At 34.2% G+C, this 25,018-nt stretch overlaps 1 protein-coding gene across 1 annotated transcript in view; it reads left to right on the forward strand.

The window, feature by feature from the left end:
* The first annotated feature begins 7,255 nt into the window (after nucleotides 1–7,255).
* The window catches only part of LOC149220637 (ARID/BRIGHT DNA-binding domain-containing protein), a 107,077-nt gene continuing 89,314 nt past the window's right edge, over nucleotides 7,256–25,018 (forward strand). Inside the window, exons 1-6 of the mRNA XM_089384844.1 lie at nucleotides 7,256–7,951; nucleotides 12,021–12,212; nucleotides 16,957–17,010; nucleotides 17,569–17,657; nucleotides 18,239–18,515; nucleotides 18,660–18,716. Of these exons, the coding sequence (XP_089240970.1) occupies nucleotides 7,745–7,951; nucleotides 12,021–12,212; nucleotides 16,957–17,010; nucleotides 17,569–17,657; nucleotides 18,239–18,515; nucleotides 18,660–18,716 (876 nt within the window). The 5' untranslated portion in view covers nucleotides 7,256–7,744. The remainder of the gene's footprint in view (nucleotides 7,952–12,020; nucleotides 12,213–16,956; nucleotides 17,011–17,568; nucleotides 17,658–18,238; nucleotides 18,516–18,659; nucleotides 18,717–25,018) is intronic.

Raw genomic sequence — 25,018 nt, forward strand, 5'->3', positions numbered from 1 at the left:
CATCAACAATTAGTTATACCAATAACCCATTCCCTAATGCACAAGTGTCAAATTGAGGAATCCTCATCAATGCAATGTGGTCAATGTCCATGACGTTGGTCTCATCAATCTGAAATGACTCCACACAAATTGCTTGGGTATGATGTATATTCTCCGTTATTATCAAATATCTCTTCCATCTTCTCCAGGTCATTTGGGTTGGATTAATTCGCACGATATGGACCTGACCATGGATGGTCTACATCATTTCTTAAAGTGGACTTTAATCGCGGTGTTGTGGGATGTGTCCTAGGTAAAGGGAAACCATTGACAATTGATATTTGTTTTGGGATAACAACTCCTTTGTTTAATTGATGTTACTCTATGATTGGGTTTGCATGTGGTTCTCTTACAAGTTTCAAAAACACACCTAGTCAACGAGCTTGGAAACTCCCTCTACTACAAATTCCTTTCTCGGTTGGTAATTTGTTCCCCTATACGTCTTCAATGAACTCATAAGAATTGAAAGACATCAAATAAGTTATTTCATAGCATGATGATCTTTTGGATGACATACACGAATTGATTTGGTAACCTCAAGTTAAAGATGCCAACTTCTTAACTTTGATAAATGTAGTGATGGGCATAATTATTCAACAATAATAGCTATTGAAGTGGGTTGAAGGGGAGTTTGAAGTGCTCCAGGGAAAATTCGTTAAGACTTTGTTCACAGACAAGTCAAATGCTAGATCCCTACAACCAATTATGAATTTAGGAACATTGAATCTTTAGTTCACCAATTCCTAGATTAAACCAACAATTCTTAGAGGAAGGTCCAAATAATTGGTAAAACCAATAACCATAATATTTTTAATTTATTCTCATATTTTTTAAAAATTATTATTTGTTTTTGGACTCTATGTGAAAATCTACAAAATCCAACATTTCTCTCAAACTCTATATCTATATCTCTTTTTTTTTCAGAAGAAAAAAACCAGATAGATTATATTAAGAGTATATAATGAAACTTTGATACAGCAGTCAAATATTCCATATTGCCTGGAGACAACCACGACAGAACAGAAAAAAACCGAGAATGGAAAATATACAGATATACAGATATAGATTGACTATGCAAAAACACACAGGGAAGAAAGTCCCGTGCCAGCATGAGGCAAAAAGAGATCATTGGTCCTAATGAGAAAGGAAACAGAAATAGCGAGAGCACCATAAGCATATCGACCCATCGAAGACCGCGGCTGGAAAAGTATACAAAAAAGTCAAACATCAGAACCTGTAGGAGAGAGATCCCTACACATCATGAGCGATAGAGAAATCAAATATCCGCAGATCTTCCATATTAACATTAATGTTTTTGTAAAATATAAATTCTATATTAACCTTTTTAATATACTTTTAATTCAACCTTTTATTCAAGTATTCTTATCTATATAAAAAAAATCAATTAATTAATTATATATATATATATATATTCAATAATTTAATTATTTATAAATTTTATTAAAAAAACAAAATTCCATATAATTGCGTCCTTTTGATGTGCTATGCTCAACTTAAGAAAAGAAGAAGTGAAGTAGATATCTCCAAGGATATAGTACCAACACATGAGAACAAGTTTTCTTGACATTTATTAAAATTGACTTATGTAATGAGATTTTAATTTATTCATTAAGGTTTTATGTTGACCACCTAAACCTGTGTAATTAAAGTTTATAATTTTATTATAAAATTAACTATTTATTAAAATTGACTTTAGTAATGAGATTTTACTTTATTCATTAAGGTTTTATGTGGTTTCAATCTAAAGCTGTGTAATTAAAGTTTATAATTTTACTATAAAATTAGTTATTTATTAAAATTCACTTATGTAATGACATTTTATTTTATTTATCATGTGGATTTAGTTTAAACTTGTGTAATTAAAAGTTTATAACTTGTGTAATTAAAAGTTTATAATTTTATTATAAAATAAGTTCTCATGTTTTATATATATAAAATTAAGTTGTGTAAGTTTTGATATGATTTATACAATTTGTGGTTTGAGTGGCTATGATCTAAAGGTATTTAATTTGACAAAAATTACTCGGAGATCACACTCAGCTTGGGTCACACCAACGCACCTCATGTGCTATTTTTTAATATTTTTAATAAAATTTATTAAAAATATTAAAACTAAATATATTAAATAAAAATTATTTCTATATAGTTTTTTAAAATAATATATAAGAAGATTATATATGTGTATGTGTGTTTTTATAATTTTATTATTTTTTAAAAGTTTGGTAGTATTTATATATTAATTTATAAGTAAAAAACTATATACAATAATGGTAATAATCTAATTATAAACTCTCACGAATGGGGTGCTTGTAGTGGTACAAGTGGAGTGCATTGTCGTTGTCCCACCAAGTATTAGGGATGGGTGGACATGGTAACACATCCCCCCAAGACAATAATCCTCTTTAACTTTTCGTGCATGATTTCATATGTAAAATCACCACTCTTTGATGGTGAAGATTAATCACTTTAGTGTTGGTTTAATGAAGGATCTTAAGAGGAGATTTAGCAGATCTTGGGAGGAAATGTTGTATCGTCCTTGGTTGTTGGATGATTTAGTCTAACCAAGCCTCTCCATGCTCATTGCTAATTTTTGGAGGTGGGGGGCTCTCAGTGCGCACAGTGCCACCACCCTGCACACGTGGATAATTGATTGACAGTGGCAAGTGCTATCACATCGAGATTTAGCTGCTTTTATTTGCGGTATCAATATGGTTTTCCTTTATGTCTCTTGTTGTTGCAAGTTTATTGTTCCATATTTTTTCGAGCTCTCGAACCTGGTCATCGACCCTTTTCGTTATTTCCCTTTCCTTGTCTCATAGGTTTTGTTAGCTAGCCCAAACATTTTCCTTGCGCTCTCCTCTTTCCCACTTGTGGTGTTGTTGTGTTTTCCTTCTTGGGCTTCTCTACTAGTCGATACTTCTATGAAGTGCCAATGTTTTATATTCTCCTTTGGCCTGCCATGCTTGAATCCTTCCTCTTGTGCATAACCTTCCCATGTCCTCTCAGTCAATGTCTCTCATCTAACATTGCTCTTCACTCTAACTGGGTGTGTTCTATCATTGTTTAGGTTATTATGCACCATCCACATGCTTGGGTTCGACATGGCATGGCATATTATAGAGTGCAAGGGAGCTCTCATGCTCATCATCAAGTGGAGAGCTCTGCTTCAGGATATAGAGAACACACTCCTCAATAAATCCAAGAGGAGACAACACAAGTGGAGCATGGACTTGTTGATGAGTGTCGTGGTTTAATTGATTTATAAGAGTTAGTTGAGGTGCCAGATTGGGTCCTGGACATGAGTCACACCAGGGGCCACCACAACCAATATATCTACACAATCAACATATAATAACATTCGAAATTACTGCGGATATGAGTTTTAGTTGACACGGTTAAAATCAAAGAGGAATGTTATTAATGTTGGACAAGATGCATTTGCATATGACCACCATGGATCATAAGCTTGAGAGAATAAAGGCTCATCTAGGCATCCCCCTTGCACAGGTTACTCTCTAGATAACAATAAGGAACCCATTCTTGTGGAGGCTTCTGAATTTGATAAGTCTAAATGATAATTTCTAAGTTGTCCTCTTTTTCGATTTACATCTACATGTTTTTCTGTTATTAGTTCAAGAACAGGCCTAGAGGCCTTGCAAAACATATTGTTTTTTTTTTCTTTCCAATAAATATCAACAATTTTTTTATTTGGCTGCTGCCAAAATTGAAGTTCTATCTCTGGTCTGGTTTTCCCAGTGGAAAACTAGAACAAACTTCAATCTATTTTGATGTATACTCTTGAATTCCAGGAATAAAAACTTTACTTTATATAAAAAGATCTAATTTTGAGATCACGACTAAGCTAGACACCAAATTGGTATAAGAGATCCCATTGTTTATGGGATAAAGGACCCACCTTCGAACAACAATTTCACTCGAGCTATAATTATTTGACTCGAACAACAAGAAACCACATAAGGTATATGGAAGCTCGACAACAACTTTAAGGAAGGAAGAACATAATATTGAATACGATACCTAAGGAGAAATAAACTTTCTTCCCTTTGACCACATAAGAAACCATAGAAGCAAAGAACATAATGAAGGGAAGGCAAGGGGATTGAGAATCCTAAGAAGGAAAAAATTAGGGAAGCATTTGATTGAAGCCTTACCATAAAGGAATAGGTTTCATTAGGATAAGTTGATAACCAAACGAAAATAAAGGAGAAAACTATAAAACTTTTATTTAAACAATCACAAAAATGTCAAGGAAACCAGATACCCACCAAGAGAATTAGCTAATAAGAATCCTTTAAAACAAAACCACAAGGAATCAAGACAAGGTATAAAGAAGCTCTCACTAACCATGGAAATTGAATCCACGAAAGCCTAAGGAAGCATGTCCATCAAGCACAATGATTCTAGAGCAAATATGCTATGTTGGCTAACTAGTTGCACGACATACTCATCAGATGGTTAACAAACCCTACAACCTCCATAACTGCAAATCTATGAGATCCTTCTCGAATAGCTTGATTTCCCATGATGCCAAATAAAGAAAGATTGATTAACCATACAACAAAGATCACAAAACCTTGAAATCATGAATTCCCTTTAATTCTTGCATGCTTTCCCTTATCTTGTTTTTTACATTTAGGAGATGCTTAGTCCTTCCTTTCACCCACCTTTCAATCATAGTCATAAACATTCAAAATGGAGTTATGGTTCACTCACCATGGAGTATTTTTAATAGTTAAAAAATACACATAATCTATATTATTTTCACTTTATTTGTAAAATAAATATTATATTTTTGGTTTATGCAAACAATTACTTTTATAATATCATTTTAAGCATATAGGTTATAAAGAAGAATTTAAAACACAAGACTTACTAAAAATATAAATTCCTTCTGTTTTAATTTTACATTATATTTATTTGTTCATTGTAATCTACCATTGTAGTTTATTTGGAACTTATCTTTACTTAAGGAAAATTCATAATGGGAGTAATCCCCAATGGAAACACACACAATGGAAATTCACATAAAATGCAACAATTGTTTTCTGAATGACAAGAATCATACCTTCCACCAAGGAATGTCAAACCAAAGATACACTAGATTGAATAGCACCTACTCTTGGAGTAAACGAGACCCCAATCCCATCTCCCTAAATTTGGATGACCTAACTTGCTTCAATAGTGTTGTAAAGTTTAGAAGTGTAATGCAAGCATGTCATTACACGTAAGAAGAAGAAGCATAACAATAAATCCACATGTAAGAAACAACACTCCCTTGTAATATTCATTACCATGAATGAAAACATAACATTGTTTAGTGGGAAACCATAACTCCTTGTCCCTTCCCACTTGCATGACAACATGCTTGTTCTTAAAGGAGCTCCCTTGAATTAATGTTACACAATTTCCTGGGATGAGCTTGTTAAACACATCCCTCCCAATTATCACCATGAACCTCTCACTCAAGCAGGCACAAAGGTTGGCTTTATTGTTGATCCTTCTGTTGTGATTTCTTGGATAAAATCAAGGTTTGCAAAGTCGTGGATCAAAGTCATAGACCAATGTATGAGACAAAAAAGTCCATGATTTTGTGTGAGAAAATGAAGAGATAGGGGTCAAATGATAATCAAGGAGTCATCAATCGCTACTGATCATATTCTCCTTTAGCAATGTTAAATTTTTAAAAGGTTGCAATTGATTTTGTTGATTGTAGTTCCAAGACCTCACACATATTCCATTTCTTGTTTTCCTTTGATACCATAAATGATCCCCTTACCTGATATCACTAAGTAATTTCTTTAATTCAACTTAACTTTTTTTTTTTTTGTGATTTGCTAGTCATTTTCATATTCGTTTTTTAATTTGTTAGTCTTTTTAAATGTTTTTGTTTTCAGCCACCATGCAAGTAATAGAGCCTTTGCACATGTGAGAGGTAAGATGTTTGATCTCTCACAGACTACACACAATACAACATTTTATCAACTTTTATACTTAAACATGTCCATGAAGAGATTTGAACATGGATCTACATGAAAAACCCCAAACTTCACTAATTGATATTGTCCTCTTTTAGCTTATACTTAATCCACCTATGAATTTTGAGTTGAACTTAACTCGATTCTAGATTTCAAGAATATTTTGCTATCTAACTGATAAAATCAAAGTCAATTATTGACCTCACAAGTCACATTCCAAAATATTCTAAAAAATTGCCTCTAAAACAAAGATAACCTAAATTCACAAAATTTATTTTATTATTTCCTCAATTTAATTTATGTTTAATATTTTTTTGCATAAAAAAAAGTGCACGACTTAATATGGAAAATGTATGTAACACAATGTAATACCAATACATTCAAATAAAAAAATGTTGAGATTAATAAACAATGGTCAATTAAAATTAAAATTAAAATTAAATACATTATAAGAAGATTTAACTGATTAAATCAATCAATGATAAAAAACACAACAAAATATCAATTATATAAAAAATAAAATTATAAATCCATTTTAATTCAAATTTTTAAATAAAAAAATATTTTAAATATCAATAATTTTTAAACATCCACAAATTAAAATTTCAAAATTAAAATAAATACTCACAATTTTTCTTTTTATATTTTATATTATCCATATGATTGGTATGTAAAAGATGAGATTATGATTGGCCTATTAAAAAGGGGATTATAATGTGAATATGTCGTAATGGAAACTAAATATTTATTAAAAAATACCAGCCTTCTTTCAATTATTCATAATAAACAATTTAAAATATTATATTAATTAATTTTTTATTTCAATTATGTTTTACACATTCATCTCTTACATTAGGGATTAAAGGTGCGCTATCAAATTTACGGAAATGAATATTTCGTACCAAACAGTGCAGTAATATTTACACCTTTACACTGTATTTAGTTTGGCAGTTTGTCATTTGAAATTTTTTATTTGAACGTCACATCTTAATTGACGGATTCCGAAGTCAAAGAACGCATTGACCACAATTGACGGGAATATAGGATCGCACACAACCGAAATCTCCGGCTGTTAGAGTTCGTCACGTGGTTTCTCCAAAATAATCTCGATGCATGTTTGTTTTTTTTTGCTGGTGGAATTATTGTGAAATAAAGAAAATGGTCTTTGGTTTCTTTGCGTGGCAATTTATATAGAGAGTAGAATGAATGCGATTTTGGAGGAATGGAATTTAAAAGTGCATGAAATGAAAAAAGGGAAGGGAAGGATTTGAAGGCGGAGGAGAGGAGGACGAAAGAAAGAAAAGAAAGTAAATTGAATTGAATTGGATTTGGATGGATCAAATGGAATTGACTTTGATTGTTGTGAATGAATTCCGAGGCAAAAAATCAGACGAACGGAAAAAAGATAACAAATACTCCACCAAAGCAAGACCGCCAGGACGACGGCGAATAAGAAGAATGATCAAACCCTAGCGTTCAGATTCGGCCCTTTAATGGAAATCTCGGTCCTCCCCGCACTCATTTTACTCCCCCGCAGACATGATCAGGCCCTGCAACTTTGATTTTTCTGCCGGCCGTGGAGTAATTTCCCGAAATCGGCCTCTGATTTGATTCGGATTTTCGATTTTCGTCTGTAGCCGACTGTGTTTGCAATCTCTGGTTTGTTTTTGGCAGAGCGACTGCCGCAGATGTCTAATACTCAACATGTGTCGCCCAAGCGCATCCGGCCGGCCTGCAATGTTCTGGTCGTAATATGCAGGAAGCGCAAGGCTTTTGCTCAGGGGTTGAAGGCCGATGAAGCTAACGGATTCCAGAAGGCCGGACAGATTGAAGAAGGCGAGATGCTTAAGAGGGCGAGGGAGTTTACGGAGATTGCCTCCAGGTGTTCTCTCGAGGTAGTTCACGAGCTTTCAAATGGATTCCGTTTCTTTTTCGTGTTTTTAAAGTTTCGGAATGTCTTCCCAGGGCTACGGAATTCAGTGGGAAGATGATTCTTTTTACTGCTTAACATATGCCTCTGATCACGAGTCTCTGTTGTTTTTCTTTTCAATTGGGTAGTAGCTTTATGTTATATATACACGTTGCTGAAAATGTACATATATGTTCAATGTGCTTGGCTTTAATCAAGGTGCGTGGCGGTTAAAGCAGGATCGACTGGATGACTCTTCTTTTTCCTTGATTTTAGTAGAGTCCCGTAGAGTTACAAATTAATGTAAAAATGCTGCAAAGCCCCGCTAAAATGCAATGCCATGTTAGGCTCTGGTGTGTTGCACTTAACTGTCGCAACTCAAAATTTCAATGGGAAGTTATTTTGCTTGCTTGAACTATGAAAATGTGCCTTGCTTGTGCAGTTAAAGTGATTGTCTATACTGATCATAGAATGTTATATAACAAAGTCGTGACAGTATTTGCCAACACTTTTACATGTAGAGCTTGTATTTTCTTTCAGGGATGCAGGGGTAAAGCAATGGACTTTTACCATTCATCCCAATCCTTTTCAGAGAAAATGATTTGGATTTTGACCTCGGTCACTGGAAATACTGTGAGCGAAACTTATGCAAATGAACGATGATTAAAAATGAATAAGCAGGCAGTATGAACTCCAATGTCACAGTGACAATGTGGGGGTGCCTAATGAGCTTGGATTTATGCTTGATCCATGAGTTTGATCAGTGCCCAAAAAGTTGTGCGAAAAATTCTATTAAGTGGTTGTCAAGTTGTATATATAAATAGGTATTTGTGAATCATCTGTTTAATCTATTAATGATTTAATGTGCGAAGTTTCTTGGGTCAAATGGTAGTTGAGGATGTTTATCAATGACTAATGAGAAGTTAGTTTTGTCTGCACAGCAATTGCTTGTTATTGTTGTTATATCTTCAATATTAGTTTTGTCAATGTTGAAGCGTGTCCCGTTCAACAATTTTTTTGTGCGTTCTCCATTTCAGTTCAAAAGTTTAATATCTGGTTATAATCCCTATGTCTTATGATTTGGTAATTAACGATGACTGTTTGTGTCATAGGTTAGTAGGGAGCACATGCCAATCGAAAATAGCGATTTCAAAATCTCAGAGTATAATCATGTAACTTCAATATTAGTTTTAAACTTTTATCAATGTTGAAGTGCGTCTGATTCAACAACTTTCGTGCACATGCCATTTCAGTTTAAAATTTTAGTCTTCATTGGTGTAATGTTTTATAATTACCCATATGTCTTATGATTTAATAATTGCTGATGAATGCTTGTGTCATGGGTCAATAGGGAGCATATGTCAACTTATAGTTTAAATTGGCGAGTTCAAATTCTCAGTGTAGTCATGTGTTTATGAAAGGTGGCTGTGTATGGGGAGTCAAGGCCGCAATCACATGGAAAATCTGGCCTATTGCTGCTGTCTCCAATGTTTTATCGAGAACTATGATGACTTTGTTTATACTTTAAAGTTTATTTAGAATTACTTGAATTTTGTATTTGATTCCATCTTGCATCTTTCATTGTTTTTTAAAAGAAACGGGTAGGTTTATATTAATTTAACTGGAAAACAGGCCAGCTCATTTACAACCAAAACTGTTCTTCTTCAGCAGTGTTCCAACGTTTTTCAGAAAACAACATACCTCTACCCTGCCTTGTCTTTATTATAATTTCAACAACATTTGACTTATAAAGTCTCCAGAAGACACCACAGAATACTACATAGTTACAAAACATTCAAAATTGAGATATCAAACTGCTAAATAACTACCCGCTGCTTGCATCCTCAGCTCCAGGGCTTCCTGCTGGTTCATCCTTATTGACTTCCATTTGAAGGGGGAGTTCCGCTGACATTCCAAGTTCTTCACCATCTTGTGGGACTACCTGTTCACCATGAGAGGGGGCGTCAGAGAGTCCGAAGACTTCTTTGAGGACACCCACTATAGCAGTTTCAACGGAGACTTCTATTGTCCACTTTGGAAGTCAGATTTTCCATCTTGGTGGCCAGATTTTCCGCCAACAGCTGAAGGTGTTCAACACCGCCACGCAGATCGTCCAATTGACAAGAGACCAGAACAAAATGAGAATGAGCCTCTGAGACTATTTGATCACTGACCTTGGCAACAAGAGCCAAGAGGTTCGACTTTATAAGTTTATTGCCTCCATCTGTTCCTCTGAAACATTCCCGCTACCATTGCTATCTGGAGCTCCCATGGTGCAGACTGCATGACCTCTAGCGCGAACCAACATCATTCTCACTGCTTTGCAAGCTCCATTTATAATGCATGCCACCATCTATGCCGCCTCCAAATTTGGACTCTGCGAATTGATAGCCGACGACCCTTCTCTGAGCATTCATATCTTGAATTGCCATCCCTCTAACCGTCACCTTGCTCACGCTCGCATGGAGAATTAACTTCTTAAGATCAAATGGAGTACCTACCAACCTTGATTTGAGGCGGAGATTAAATTCAGGCCGAGTTGGGATCCACCTGTCTGGCAGCATGACGTTTTCTTCCTTGAGCTTCCATCTGGAAACTCGAACCCTACTGTCCTGCTTACTGTAATTCCACCCTTCGAGATCTGTCTGCATCTTGGGCTTGGTCTTTGTCATTTTTTTTGTTGACAGATCTTAATTCCTTTTGCATCATTAATGCAAGGGACTCATCCCATACTATGTGAAGCTTCATGGTATATGAGAAAAGGATGGATTGCTTTGGTCATATATTATCACTCCTTGCTCAAGGTTAGCGCCCGTATTGGCTTGTTCATCCGCTGTTTGATTATTTTCCCTCTTTACATGGTAGAATTCAATAGCATCAAATTTCTTGATTAACACCCCAATCTGATGATATATTGATGGCAGTTTTTCTTCTAAGCTTTCGGTGAGATTGTGACACTTTTGGATTATCATCAATGAGTCACCTATCACACATAACTGACGGATTTTGCAATGCCCAATCCTTGCCAAAGGGCTAAGGCTTCTGCTTGATTGTTTGATTTGGTTCCTAATCCCCATGCAAATTTCATCTCTATTTCTCCATTGGGGCTATACAGAACCCCTCCCGCTCCGGCCTCCGCCAAGTTCCAACATTTTGCATTGTTAATCAGTTAAAGAATAATAATATTTAATGAGTGTTTTTAACCTGAATTTGAACTTATTCCTAGATGCAAAAAAGAAAGAAATTTGTTAAGTGAAGTATTATAAATTTGCCATATTACTAATGACACCTCTTTTAATACATGCAAATGCATGTGAGGTAGGTGAATTTCACTAACAATCTACTAAATCTAAATATTGGTGTATCAATCACGTAGGAAACCCAAACAGATATGTTTTTCTTCTTTCTGATTTATTGCGAAGAAAGGGTTGTCTGACTGGTTTGTTTATGAGCTTCCTAGCTATTGTTCACGGTGGATGTTTCAGTGAGCAGGATAGACAAAACTTACAACTTACTAAATCTAAATATTGGTGTATCAATCACGTAGGAAACCCAAACAGATATGTTTTTCTTCTTTCTGATTTATTGCGAAGAAAGGGTTGTCTGACTGGTTTGTATATGAGCTTCCTAGCTATTGTTCACGGTGGATGTTTCAGTGAGTAGGATAGACAAAACTTACAACTTTGGGATCTCCCTTGTTATTTAACAATGTTGTAATCCAATGAATTGGTAACAGAAGGAAGCCAGATCACTATTTTCAGTGGCATCACATTTTTTGACCATTTGATGTAGGGAAAAATTGCAACTTGATATTCACCGTTGTAACTTGATGATGACATGGGCTGCTTGTTGAGTTAAGAAAGAGATATTCCTTACCCTGCCCCAGTTGACCCACCCAAACTACTTTGTATTTTGTCTATATATTCAAATTATGCAATATTTTTGGCACAAGCCAGCTACATTAATTTTTCATATTCTAAGAAGAACTAGAGAGGTAGAGGAATTTAACATGATTAGAAGTTTTGATGCAAAGTGGTCTTTGCTATTTCATACAGGTACAAGTTTTGGAGCCTTTTACCAAGGATGAATTGCAGCAGAGGTTGGAATTGCTGCAACCCACTATTGTGTATTTTTCAGGAGAAATAGACTCTTCAAGACAAGAATTTGGACCTCTTATGCTTGGAGATTCAGAGCTTTGTAAAGCTGATGATATTATTTCATTATTTAAAGGAAAAATGCCCAATCTGGTAGGTAGATTCAGGCAAATATGTTTCAATCTTTTGTATTATAGTGGTAACATTTTTCGTGAAGTGCATAGAATAATTATGTTATAGTAAATAACTTTTGTTTTTTTGTTTTTTTATTGAAAAAGAGTCGAGGTGACTTTGTTTCCTATGTAATTTGTCATGTCTTAACATATTATTCGTTGGATATTTCATGGGAAGGTTCATTCTATGCCCCAATTGTAGGTTTGACTCTTGAGTTATAAACTTATATCTTCCCAAGGCCAGAAAATGTAAATTTTCTTGGTAAAAAGACATTTCTGCCTACAGGAAGCTATTACTGCCTAATCTCAATGGGGAGGGTCAATCTTCTAACTGGGAGACTACTAGAATTCACCCGCACATGGCTGTTCAACACACCCAATATTAGCCAGATCTATAATAGGAGCCAATAACTGGAAAGTTTTCTGAACAACAATGCCTTTAGGAAAACCTTTATCACCATTGGATTATACAATGGCATTTAGAAAATTATTTGATTATATACATTTTCTATGGACTGGCTGGATTATTATCATTTCTACAACCTCCTAAAATAATGCAATTGAATTGAACAATGTAACTAGCCCTGAAATAATATCAGTTGACAGGCTAGTCTTTTGAAAAACATTGAATCTGTAAGAGGAATCAAGAAAAATCATTTCAAAGACCCTTTTTGTTTTTTTGTAGTAACTGACTTCTATCACGTGGCCTATTATAAATTCCTTACATAATATATGTAAAATAAAAACTTCCAAGTCTTTTGAAAAGATAAAATTAAAAAGCTATGTGAAAATAAGGAACAGTTATACAGCCTGACTTGACTGAGTCAAAGCACTGCCCAAAAAAAGCTTCCAGAATTATAATCCCCGCCCCCATCTGCTGACCATCCTTTGGAAAAACATCTGCTTCTGTATTATGCTCTCAGTACACTTGTGAAAGAGATGATCACAATGTCTAGTTAAGTCTTGACTGATCGGCCAAAGGCTGCAAGTAAACACAATTAATCTGAAGATCTCCTTTATCCAATTGATGACCAGAGCCAATTCACTAAAGACTGAAATGGCTGAACTACTCTTTCCAAAGCCAATTTTAGAAGAAATTGAAGAGCCCTCATTTTTGCAAAATTATTGAACCCAGGGCCTGAACTTGATTTAAACTTAATAAAATGATCCTCGGAAATGGTAAAGACACCTCCAGCACTGCTAAACCCAGCTGGGCCTTGCCTGGCTCCATCGAAAAATCCCAGGAAATAGACTTATCAACCACATTTTTGTCCACCACCGACCCCCCTCTTGAACCTCAGAAGCAATTAACACTTTGTAACCCAGATTAGCAGTATATCTCCTGGATGTTTTGTTTTTGGCCTGAACCAAAGAGTCCAGTTTTTCTCTTACCCTAATATGACATCTTTTAAGCTCAGCCAAACAGAAATTCTATCTTTCAGCCCAATTCTCTATCTAGATCTACAAAGTGGTTAGATTCCCATCCTATCGAACACTACAAAATTCAAATGAAATCCTATTGACTTGTTGTCAAGCCAATTGAAATCCTCTTCAAATGATGGTTTCCTCATCATAATGATTGGATTGATGATGTATTGACCTTGTGTATCTTGATTGAGTCATCATTCTCGCTTCTTGACAAATCAATGAACTTTCAAGTTTTAATTTGGGTTCTTTTGAATTGAAAAAAGGGAAATCAAAATCAAGACTGATTTTAATTTTCAATAAAATAGTAAATATATTATCATTGAGAAGAATTAAACTTTCCAACTATTTTCATCTGCTTTTGTGCTAATTGGTTGTGTTCGTTAAGTGATGTGCTCAAGAGTCAAACATACTCCTTACACTCACAACAGGAAACATTGTAGGTTTGGCTCAGCTCTCAAATAACCCTCCCATGACACACTATTGATAATATTAAGGAGAAAACAAGATAAACAAATAAATCAAGGTCCCAGTGAAAGGATTTTCTTTGCTGGGATTGCAATGTGATAGCAAAAAAATCCTTCCACATTCTTATACTTTTGTAGTTGTTATTTACAGAATAGAACGTGACTTGTACCAGGATCATCTGAATGCATTGGAATTAGCCTTCCATCACTTTTGAATCAGGATTGAAGGACTTGTCAGAAAGGAAGGCTAGGTTTAGATAGTACCCTGCAACTTGAAAAGTTCTAACTTCTGTGGAGTTTGCAGTGTGCCAATACATGAAATGGAATTGCAACAGCACCTGTTGATATAACTGAATTGAAATATGGAAACAAAGAGCGAAAAAACAAAGAAAAGTGTGGGGGCACCTTCACACCCAAGATTGGATTGCACTTGCAAATCCAAGTAATTGAGGCATCAGTAAATTGGTTGATTGAATTGATAATATGATATGAGATACACATGAGAGAGGGTGGAATCTCTATTTATAAGAACAGTGATGCAAAAACCCTTGCAAAACCCTAACTTAAGATTTAAGTTACCAATAAAATCATTAATAGCTTGTTATATAGAAGCTACCTTTAACAAATATAATAATGTTACAAAATCATAAGCTTACTTGTCTGTTGCTCTCTGGTCTTGCAGCAACTTGTTGCAATTGTCATGACAATTACCCATATCTAGACGGGCATGCTCCTCCCATGTGTGGAGTTTTCAGAATGTTGCTATATGTCTTGGGCCTTGTGCCAATGATTAATTGTAGCATGTGGGCAGAACATTGTTCATGCAGCAAAATAAGTTCTGGTTTGTTATGTGGCAAATGTAGTAGCTATTGATGGATCCAAGTCAAGAACTTTCAGGCAAATGATCCCTGCAGTTCTTAAGTTTGACAGCACTTATCTACCTCCTAATTAATCCCCTTCAAACATGGTTGCTAAGGGGAAAGTTAGCATGCTTAGAACCTAGGAAGGTGTGGGCAAACATTATCATTTTATATTTGATTATGTAATGGGAACACAACAAATATCATTTTGGATTTGGGAAGTAATTGAAACACAACAATTCTTCCCTTTATAATATCAGGTGTGTAGCATTTTGCTGACTGTTAACTTGGCAGAACCATGTTTAGTTGTTGTTGTTAAATATACATTGTAGTTATGTTAGTAACAGTGGTTGATGTTGTTGGGACAAAAGATGCTGTTCAAATTGTTTCTGATATTCCACCCCATTATGGGAAGACAGGAAAGTTGTTGGATGAGAAATATGCTTTCTGGATTCTGTGCAGGGTTGGAATATCAACAAATTGGAAAAAGCTACAGTTGGGAATTTGAAAGATATTTAGATGTTTGCTAAAAACCACCATTTTAACCATGCTTATTAACCAGGAAGGACACGCTTTTGCAACTGATTTTCTAATGCTGAAATGAGATTTAGAATTGATTCTTACAATAATATATATAGTGGTGCCATGAGATCAGGCAAAATTGATAAGAAGTCAAATATCTGTTAGAATAATAGTTGAGGGAAATGTTTTAACAATTTCATATTGATACATTACTGGTATTTTTTTGGTAATCTGAAGATCATCAATATTTGTAGGACAAGTGCTAACTGTATTTGATGCTTAAGATATATTAATGATAAACAAAGTGATTGAAATATTAGAAAGGTTGGAAGTTGACATGGATGTTGCAAGCTGACTTGATCAAACCTGTGGATTTTGAATCTTCAAGGAGCAAACCTGTATATATGCCTTTACTTATGATTGCACGTTGGAATCTATAAAGGCATAATATTTCTCAGATTAAAGGAGGTGAAATAGTTTTTGGGTCTCTAGTTTGCCATGAACAGGTTATTTGTAGATATCAAAAAACATATATGAATAGTCCATTCGGAATGCTTAATGTCAATAATATTGTTTTGCAACTTAGAAAAGCAAAAGAATCTATTAAAAAAATAAGTGAAAGCAAGTATGCATTTATGATGCTGGAGCAGATCGGCTGGAGGGTATGTTTACAATGCACCAGAACTAGAAGATTAAGCTAAAAGTTTACTGGGTGAACAATATTGGCACACATATGGATTTTTCCACCAAAATAATTAAAGCTAAAGGAGACTTGGAAATGAAGGAGCTGAAGAACTAGTCTGTTATTTAAGGAAATCATTGATTTGGGAGGCCACTCCATTTATGATGGTTTCAGATTATGAATCAATTAAAGATATTGCTCCTAAAATGATTGACCCTGTAATTGCACTAATAGGTTTCACAGTCTGACATAGACTGTAATGTAAATAGATATGTTCAGAAAATTAAAAAAAGTGGCAGATTGAGATTTAATCTGGCTGAATTCAGACAATCTTTTATCAGCTGAGAGTCTGAATCTTCAGATAGGCAGATAGTACAGCTCACTGACAATGGATCAGGCTAATCTGTATGAAAAGTTATGTTATTTGCAGAATTTAACTGCGACTTGAAGTGAGCTTTCATTTTGCTTAAAATGTAAATCATAGTGGCATGTTAAATTCCAATTTCGTGATTGTTGTATCTGTGATTCTTCCCAAATCTGCCTTTTATCATGATTTATTAATTATTACTTTATGGTTATAACATTTAGGAAGTTACTTACAATCCTATCAATTTTAATCAAACAATATATCAACCAAAGAGCTCTTTGCAATAATACTCGTATGGCTTTCATTATGGGATGATGATGTTAGTAAAAGTTAATGGTATACAATTCTGGAATGCCTTTATCTTTTTCCTTCTATGATACTTAATTGCGCTGTGACTATAGGTTTGTCTGGAGATGTCTGACAGCTACAAGCTGGGAGAATCATTGTCTTCAAAGGTATGTACATTGGCCCCTACATGATGATTGATGACTTGGCTCGGGGTCTTCCTGTCTCTCCTCATCATCCTTGGTCTGTAGCTGCAGTATGCCTTGACATCTTGTCTGCGTGTTGTGGTTTTGTTTATTTCTGCACTCATCTCATTTTGTACTTTAGTTTTGCACTTGGCTATTTTTCTCCTTTTGTTAGAGTAGCAATAGGAGCTGCTTTTGCCCTCCTACTTGCACTGAACCTGGCTGTACTTCTTAATCTCATTGATCTATTTATTGTGGTCATTTGTCGGACCTTAATAATCCTATCTTATCTCATCATCTTACACCTTTTGACATTTGTAATATTGCAAATGCGGTGATTCAGTTCTTATCGACTTCTGATATTTACATATATAGTTTGCATCATAGATCCTTGATTGCACTATTTTATCTGGTTCAGATAGGGAGACAGAACCAGTTTCTTCTCATGAGGACTGTTTTTGGGGAAGATCCGATCAATTTTTAAAATGAGAACAATTATATGGTTATATCCCAGGGAACTGATTCAATACTTGCATATTGTAGGGCGTACCAAATGTTATTGTTTGGAAAGCTTCTCTGACAACAACATTATCATCATTATTTCGTCAAGCATTCTTGCCTGCTTTACAAAGGTATTCCTTATTGTATATTTTTGTTTATCTATATGACTATAAAAGAACTGCAATCAAATATAAATTTTTTTCAAGCTCCAATGTTATTAGTTTGATATTAATGAAATGTATGAGTTCTTTGGCAATCCTAAGTTTTTAGTAGAATGCTATAGCAAATATCTTGTAAACTGTTCTTGAAAAGATTTTGTCGTCCTACTTATCAAATGATAGTAGGATTCTACTATATTATTGATATAGGGCCACTAAAGAGAAATATGGACACCCATAATAGGAAGATTTTTTTTTTTTTTTTCTTGGCTGCCAATTTTCTCGTCACTTATATTTCATATTTACAGAAATTTTCTCAACTTTTCTTGTTGAATATCTATAAAGCACTCTTTATTCTTTCTGTAGAATGAAGCATAAACCGATGCTTAGTACAAAAAGTCTCAGGAACCTATCTTTTTGAAATTTGAAGGAACTTCATCTAAAGACTACAGTGGAGATTTCTCTTTAATAACAAATGAAATGGATCACTACTTTGTATTTCTTGTAACTGTAATATGTAGTAGTTAAACCATTTTACGTCTTCCTTCATGCAGTGGTGGTGGAGAAGTATGGGATGCTTTCCATGTTGCCAAAGCATCTTTTCAGTTTTACTCTTCAAGAATAACCCTAGAGTCATCCAAAAATGGGAAACAGAAGGGTTCAGTATGTCATCCTATAATAATTGGGAAACAACCTACTGTAACATATAATCACTCAATATATAAGGAGGCTAGTGAGGAAGGGATTGCATCATTAGCTTCTGGTGCTATACAAATTTTCGAAGATACAGCGGAAATTCGCCTTCTTCTAAGTGCAGGGATTGGTGCTGAGGTATGAAGTTTCCTAATTATGCTATTAATGATTGCCGAATATGTATCTACTAACTATGTTATCTTTTGGTAGCATGCATATTATCATTTATGAATCATATAAGAACTGATTTATTGTTAACAACCTGTCAACTATTGCTTATAGGAACCAGTTTCATTGGCAGCAATGCGAGATGGACTTAATGCATTGTTGACTGCTGAAGTAAGTATATACTATATAGGCTACACTGCAATTTTGACTTTTAACAATTTTAGATGCATCTTGATAATTATTTATTTTATTGTTGAAAGTAGATCTTAGAACCATTTGAAATTATAAAATCCCCTCCATATGGAACTGGAAAACAAAGCTTTTTGGAAACAAACTAAAACATTTTGAAGTAAGAGGGAAGTACCTACAATGCTTATTGCGCCCAGAGGTGCACTACAGCCCAGTATGGGGGAGATGTTGGAGCGTTATGTAAATACGTCAACATTTTTTAAATGTTGGGAAAAAATGTTGGCTTCATATGTTATTATTAATATTGAAATTAAAACACATATAAATGTAAAATGTAATGTGATGTAAAATATAATGTAAAATGGAAAATGTAATGCAAAATGTTAAATGTAATGCAAAATGTTAAATGTACAATACCACATAATGTAAAATGCAAAATGTAATGTAAAATACAAAATGTAAAATGTTAGACACGGAGCTACCAATTTGATCGGAAGAAATTGGTTTGTCTATAATGTAAAGTTAACACACTATTGTTTCTTTAACGGGTATTTCTTTATACATTATTATTGGTATAATAATCAATAACATTGATTGTTATTTATTCCAATACATTATAATAATAATCATCTCCATTATACATATTATTATATTATACATTACATATATTATTGATTACACAAAGTGACAATTCTTGATCATATGGAGAGAGAGTGAGAGAGAGTAGGGGAGAGAGATATGGAGTTGGAGAGGGAGAGAAATGGAGAGGAGCAAAGACATATTAATATTGAAATTAAAACACATATAAATGTAAAATGTAAAATGTAATGTGATGTAAAATATAATGTAAAATGGAAAATGTAATGCAAAATGTACAATGTAACATAATGTAAAATGCAAAATGTAATGTAAAATACAAAATGTAAAATGTAAGACATAGAGCTACCAATTTGATCGGAAGAAATTGGTTTGTCTATAATGTAAAGTTAAGACACTATTGTTTCTTTAATGGGTATTTCTTTATATATTATTATTGGTATGATAATCAATGACATTGATTATTATTTATTTCAATATATTATAATAATAATCATCTCCATTATACATATTATTATATTATACCTTACATATGTTATTGATTACACAAAGTGACAATTCTTGATCATATGGAGAGAGAGCGAGAGAGAGTAGGGGAGAGAGATATGGAGTTGGAGAGGGAGAGAAGAACAAAGACATAGAGAGATAGAGGTGGAGAGAGAGAGAGGGAGTGGCAAGGGAGAGATGGAGAGAGAGGAGAGAAGAATGGAAGAAAGAGATAATGAGATGAGAGAGAGGGAGACATAGAGATGGAGGGGGAGAGAAGGGGAAGAGAGAGAGGGAGATATAGAGATGGAGGGGGGGAGAGAGGGAGAGAGAGAGAGAGAGAGAGATGGGGGTAGAGAGTCGAGACAAAGGTGGGAGAGAGAGAGGGAGACATAGAGATGGAGGGGGAGAGAGAGGGAGATATAGAGATGGAGGGGGAGAGACAGAAGGAGAGAGGGAGGGAGATAGTGACAGAGCTGGAGGGCAGAGAGAGAGAGAGAGAGAGATGGGGGTAGAGACAAAGGGGGGTGGGAGAGAAAGGACTCGACAGAGAGAATAAGAGAGGGAGTGAGAAAGATGGATTTGGAGGGGGAGAGAGAAGGAGGGAAGAAGAAAGACATAGATAAAGAAAGGTGGAGAGAGAGTTAGGGGGAGAGAGAGAGAAGGCAAGAGAGAAAGGGAGAGGAACATAAAGTCTTATTTACGATATTTCATCCGAAACAAAAGAGCTCTGTCTGTAAGGAATGGAATGGTGGCCTTATTTCTTATTAGCGTACGATACTTCTTCTACCTATGATCTTGATTATTAGCGTCACTTAACTTCACTTATTTCCTTGGACCTCTATGAATTACCTTCTTGATAAATAAGCTCCGTAAGGTTAAGAGCGGCGGTTCTCTAAAGTGATTTCTTGAGTCAATATCAATTAGCTAAGGCTCTTTACTTTATTGATCTAATAAAAGAGAGAGGGAGGAAGACAAAGAAAAATGTGGAGAGAGAGAGGGAGTGGCAAGGGAGATGAAGAGAGAGTGAGGGGGAGAGGAGAGCGGGAGGGAAGGGAGAGAGAGGACAAGAGAGAGAGAAGGAAAGAAGGGGAAGAGAGAGAGGGAGAGGAAGAGAGAGAGGGGGGGAAAGAAGGGGAAGAGAGAGAGGGAGAGGAAGAGAGAGAGAGAGGGAGGGAGCGGGAGATTGATATGGAGAGAGAGGGAAGAAGAGAGAGACAGAGAGGGAGGGACAAAAGGAGAAAGAGAGGGATATAGACATGGATGGAGGGGAGAGAGAGAGGGAAGAAGAAAGAGAAACATAGAGACAAATGCAGATGTTATATAGTATTGCATAATATTGAACATTATTAACCATAGAGAAAGAAGAAGCAAGGATTTTACAAAAGGTAAAAGGAGTTGGATTTAGAAAGCCATGAATATTTTGGTTTTTCACTGAAATAGATGCATTGATTTCAATGTAGATGTTGATTTCTAATCCTATTTGATTGATTGCATTGACTTCAGTGTAGATGTTGATTTTTAATCCTATTTGCTTGCTTGCACTAGATGTATTGATTTCTGTGTAGATGTTGATCTCTAATCCTATTTGATTGCTTTCACTAGATGCTTTGATTTTAGTTTAGATGTTGATTTCTAATCCCATTTGTTTGGTTATACTGTATGCATTGATTTTAGGGTATGCACAAAAAATTATTGAGATGTGCATTAATTTTTGTGTTACAATAATTTAACCATAAATAAAATACTTGAATTTTCATCTTAAATAAATTGTTCACTTACCTGAAATGTTTACTTCTTGAATTTGTAAACTATTTGTAGTTGACCACATTCTTATTATTCCCATTTTCCATCATTCAACATAGTTAGTCACTTTGCATTCAAATGAGGTAATAGAAAACAACTACCATTGAAATTTACTCGGCGTTTAACACTCCATAAGTCACATTGATTGAGTTTGGAGAAAGCTACTATTAATATTGGAGAGCGAGAGAGACAAGGTATGACGTTTACTACAATAGCTCGAGTTAAATATTTGAAAGGTCTACAATTTTAAGTGCCCTTTTCAAATGATCAATATGAAAAGATGGCAAAACTAATAGGTGTGACAATAAGAATGGTAGAAGAAAATAGTTTGAGATTGATCACAACAAAGACTTTGTAATTGACTACATTCTTATTATTCACATTTTCTATCATTCAACAATGTTACATTGTCACTTTGCATTCAAAATTTTTATTTCATCATTTTTCATCATTCAATTTATTAACAATGTTTACCATGAGGCACAATACTTGCTAAGGTTTTGCAAATGGGGTAGCAAGCTAAGTGGGCTTGATTGTGGGGAAAACTCCACAGTTAAGCGCGCTTGAGCTAGATGCGATCTAGGATGGGTGACCTCCCGGGAAGTCCTGATTACCGGGTGCAAGCCCCATAAGTGATGATTGATGCTATGTGATTCATTTCACTAGTTTCAATCCCACTTCTTCACCCCTGTGAGCATCATCCAATGCAATGAGTGCTAAGTGGACTATTCAAAAATCATGAGAAATTAGTTAGTTACGATTACCTCTCATGGAAATGGTCATAGATGAATGACTTACTTAACGCAGTTGAATCCCAAAAAACGTTATCTAGTTTTTACCATCTCAACAAATTGAGGTAATTGAGCAAATTTAAAAGTAAAATGACTAGATTATTCTTGGACATATTAAGCATATTTAAAATGATCAGAATAAATATCTGATATAATAGATATAATAAACTATAAATTATAAACTATATTAGATATAATAAGCATTAGAAGATCATTAATAAATATCTTAGTATATAACATATATAATAATATAGATTAGCAACTATCATTAACAAACATCTATTATAATAGATAAATAATGGATATATCAATAAGTATATATAGTAGAACATTAATAAATATCATAATAAATATCAATTATAATAGATAACAAGATGTATATATAAAAGAGCTTGAACTAATATCATAGTAAGTAACATCAAGAATAATATAGATAATAGGAGCAGAATGATAATATAGAAGTATAATAACATTAACAATAACATATAATAAATATAAACAAAAAAGCATGAATATTAAAATACTAATGAGAATATTACTAAATAATCTAAGAATTACAAAATAAGAGTTTTTATTAACAAATAAATTAATAATAAATAAACTTATATAATAATAAAAATAAAATCTCATTGTAATCAATTAAGAATATAAATATCAATAAGCATAACCATAATTAATAAGCAAAATTTAATTATGAGGCTTAATGATAAAATAAGACAAAACATAAAAATTGTATTATTAATAAAAAAATAAAAATAATTAACAAAGTAGTTATTAAAATAGTTAATTGTAAAATCAAAAAAATCTTAAATAACAATAATAAATTAAATCATCAATGAGGCAAAGAGTCGGCCATTGGTCTTCACAAACTGGGTTTTTCATATTTATACCTAACAGTTCCTTCTTTTCTCCTCACATTTTGTCCTGATGATGAGTCTAGTTTCAGACTCGAAACGTCGACCAAAAAACATGAACACTGTGGAAAATCCGATCTCCATTCAAAAATGATCAGAATAATTAGATGTTCAACAAATTTTGTGTGACCGTGCATAATTGAAACCAGCTTAGATCTATCTTAACCCCGGTTCTATCAAGCATCGAGAGGGATCAAATCTCTCGTGATGCAAACCTTTCCTCAAGTTTTGCACTCGAAAAAAGAGGTTTGCACCTTGAGAGATTTGATCCCTCTTGATGCTTGATAGATTCAATGTTAACATGGATCTAGGTTGGGGTTATGAACAAGGAACTTTGTTTGTGTGATTGACTTGAGTAGGTTGGTTACTTTCCCTTATTGAGATGTGCGATACCACATTAATTAGAATATCACTAATGTTTTCCTTTTTGATGAAATTTGCTTGTTGAGATGTCACTCGAAGAGTATTAGGACCAAATTTTGTGTTTTCTCTTGTATTTAAATGTTGTAAGGCATGTGGGACCCTTGAAAATAGCTTTGAATTTTATCGAACTTGTATTGTGAGAATTACCAGTATGATAGTGGGTTTGATTGTTTTACATCTATCCTTTTCTTTAGCTTTTTTAAGAGAGAGAGATATAAGTTGATGACATTTTTATGTGGAGTAATTTTTCAAATAGATAGTTGTCATGGTAGATGCATAAAATGATGTCTGGAAGACCGAGTAGGGTTAATGCTAACCATGTTTGCTAGTTGCAGGCAATTTGCTATAAATTTTAAACAATAGAATTGATGTAGAGGCTCACATCAGGAAAGTTAGTGTTTAATCTCCTGTATAAATAATAAATCTATTCTTCTTTGGTTTTGCATGGAATTTATAAATTTTGACTCATGGCAGTATAGGAAACATGTAACGTGTATCATGTTAAAATTAGTTATTGTGCTTTATTTGTAAGCCTGTAGCTTTATGTTATGATTTGCACAACACAGTTAACAATTTGCATACGTAGCTTATGATTTATCTCTGATTTAAATTAAATACATGTATACATTTTTGAAATTGAAACTTGAAACTCTTAGCACTGGTAGTAATTTAGGAAATATGTACCCTGCTACAAGGGTTGCTTGCGCTTGTCTGTAACTCTGTAGGGTTATGTTATGATTGAGGTGGTGAGAGATTGGGGAATGTGTGTGCGTGCGTGAGAGATATAATTTAACATTATTGCGTGAAATCCATTATAAATGCCCCACCTTTGAGACGGTTATCATTGTTACTATATTGAAGCACTCATCTACTGTGATGATTATTTCTCAAGCATCATGTGTTCTTGTTGTCTTGATTGATATGTCTCTTTGAGCTGTACATTTTATTTTTAAGAGCACTTCTACATCATTAAACTCTAATTTACAAATTATTTGCCTCCCTATCTTAATGTTTAGCTGGACCTGTAACTTTGGAACAATGCTATCTGAACCGGACTAGAACCATTTTTAGGCCTGAATTAACCTTTTTTTCACTGAACTGGCTGATTCTGTATGATTATAGTGGGGCAACCTAATGCTCAACCCTAGGACCATACCAATGCTATGTAATCAATGGTAATGTTAAATTCTTAAAGTGCATCCCTTTACTTAAATTTTTAACATCACCATTAATTGTTTCAAGATGTTTGAGAGTGGTTCCAACTTCA

The sequence above is a fragment of the Pinus tabuliformis genome, chromosome Q (genome assembly GCF_031772625.1).
Source record: "Pinus tabuliformis cultivar Carrire ecotype Pingquan chromosome Q, CPIR1, whole genome shotgun sequence".
NCBI classification, from domain to species: Eukaryota; Viridiplantae; Streptophyta; class Pinopsida; order Pinales; family Pinaceae; genus Pinus; species Pinus tabuliformis.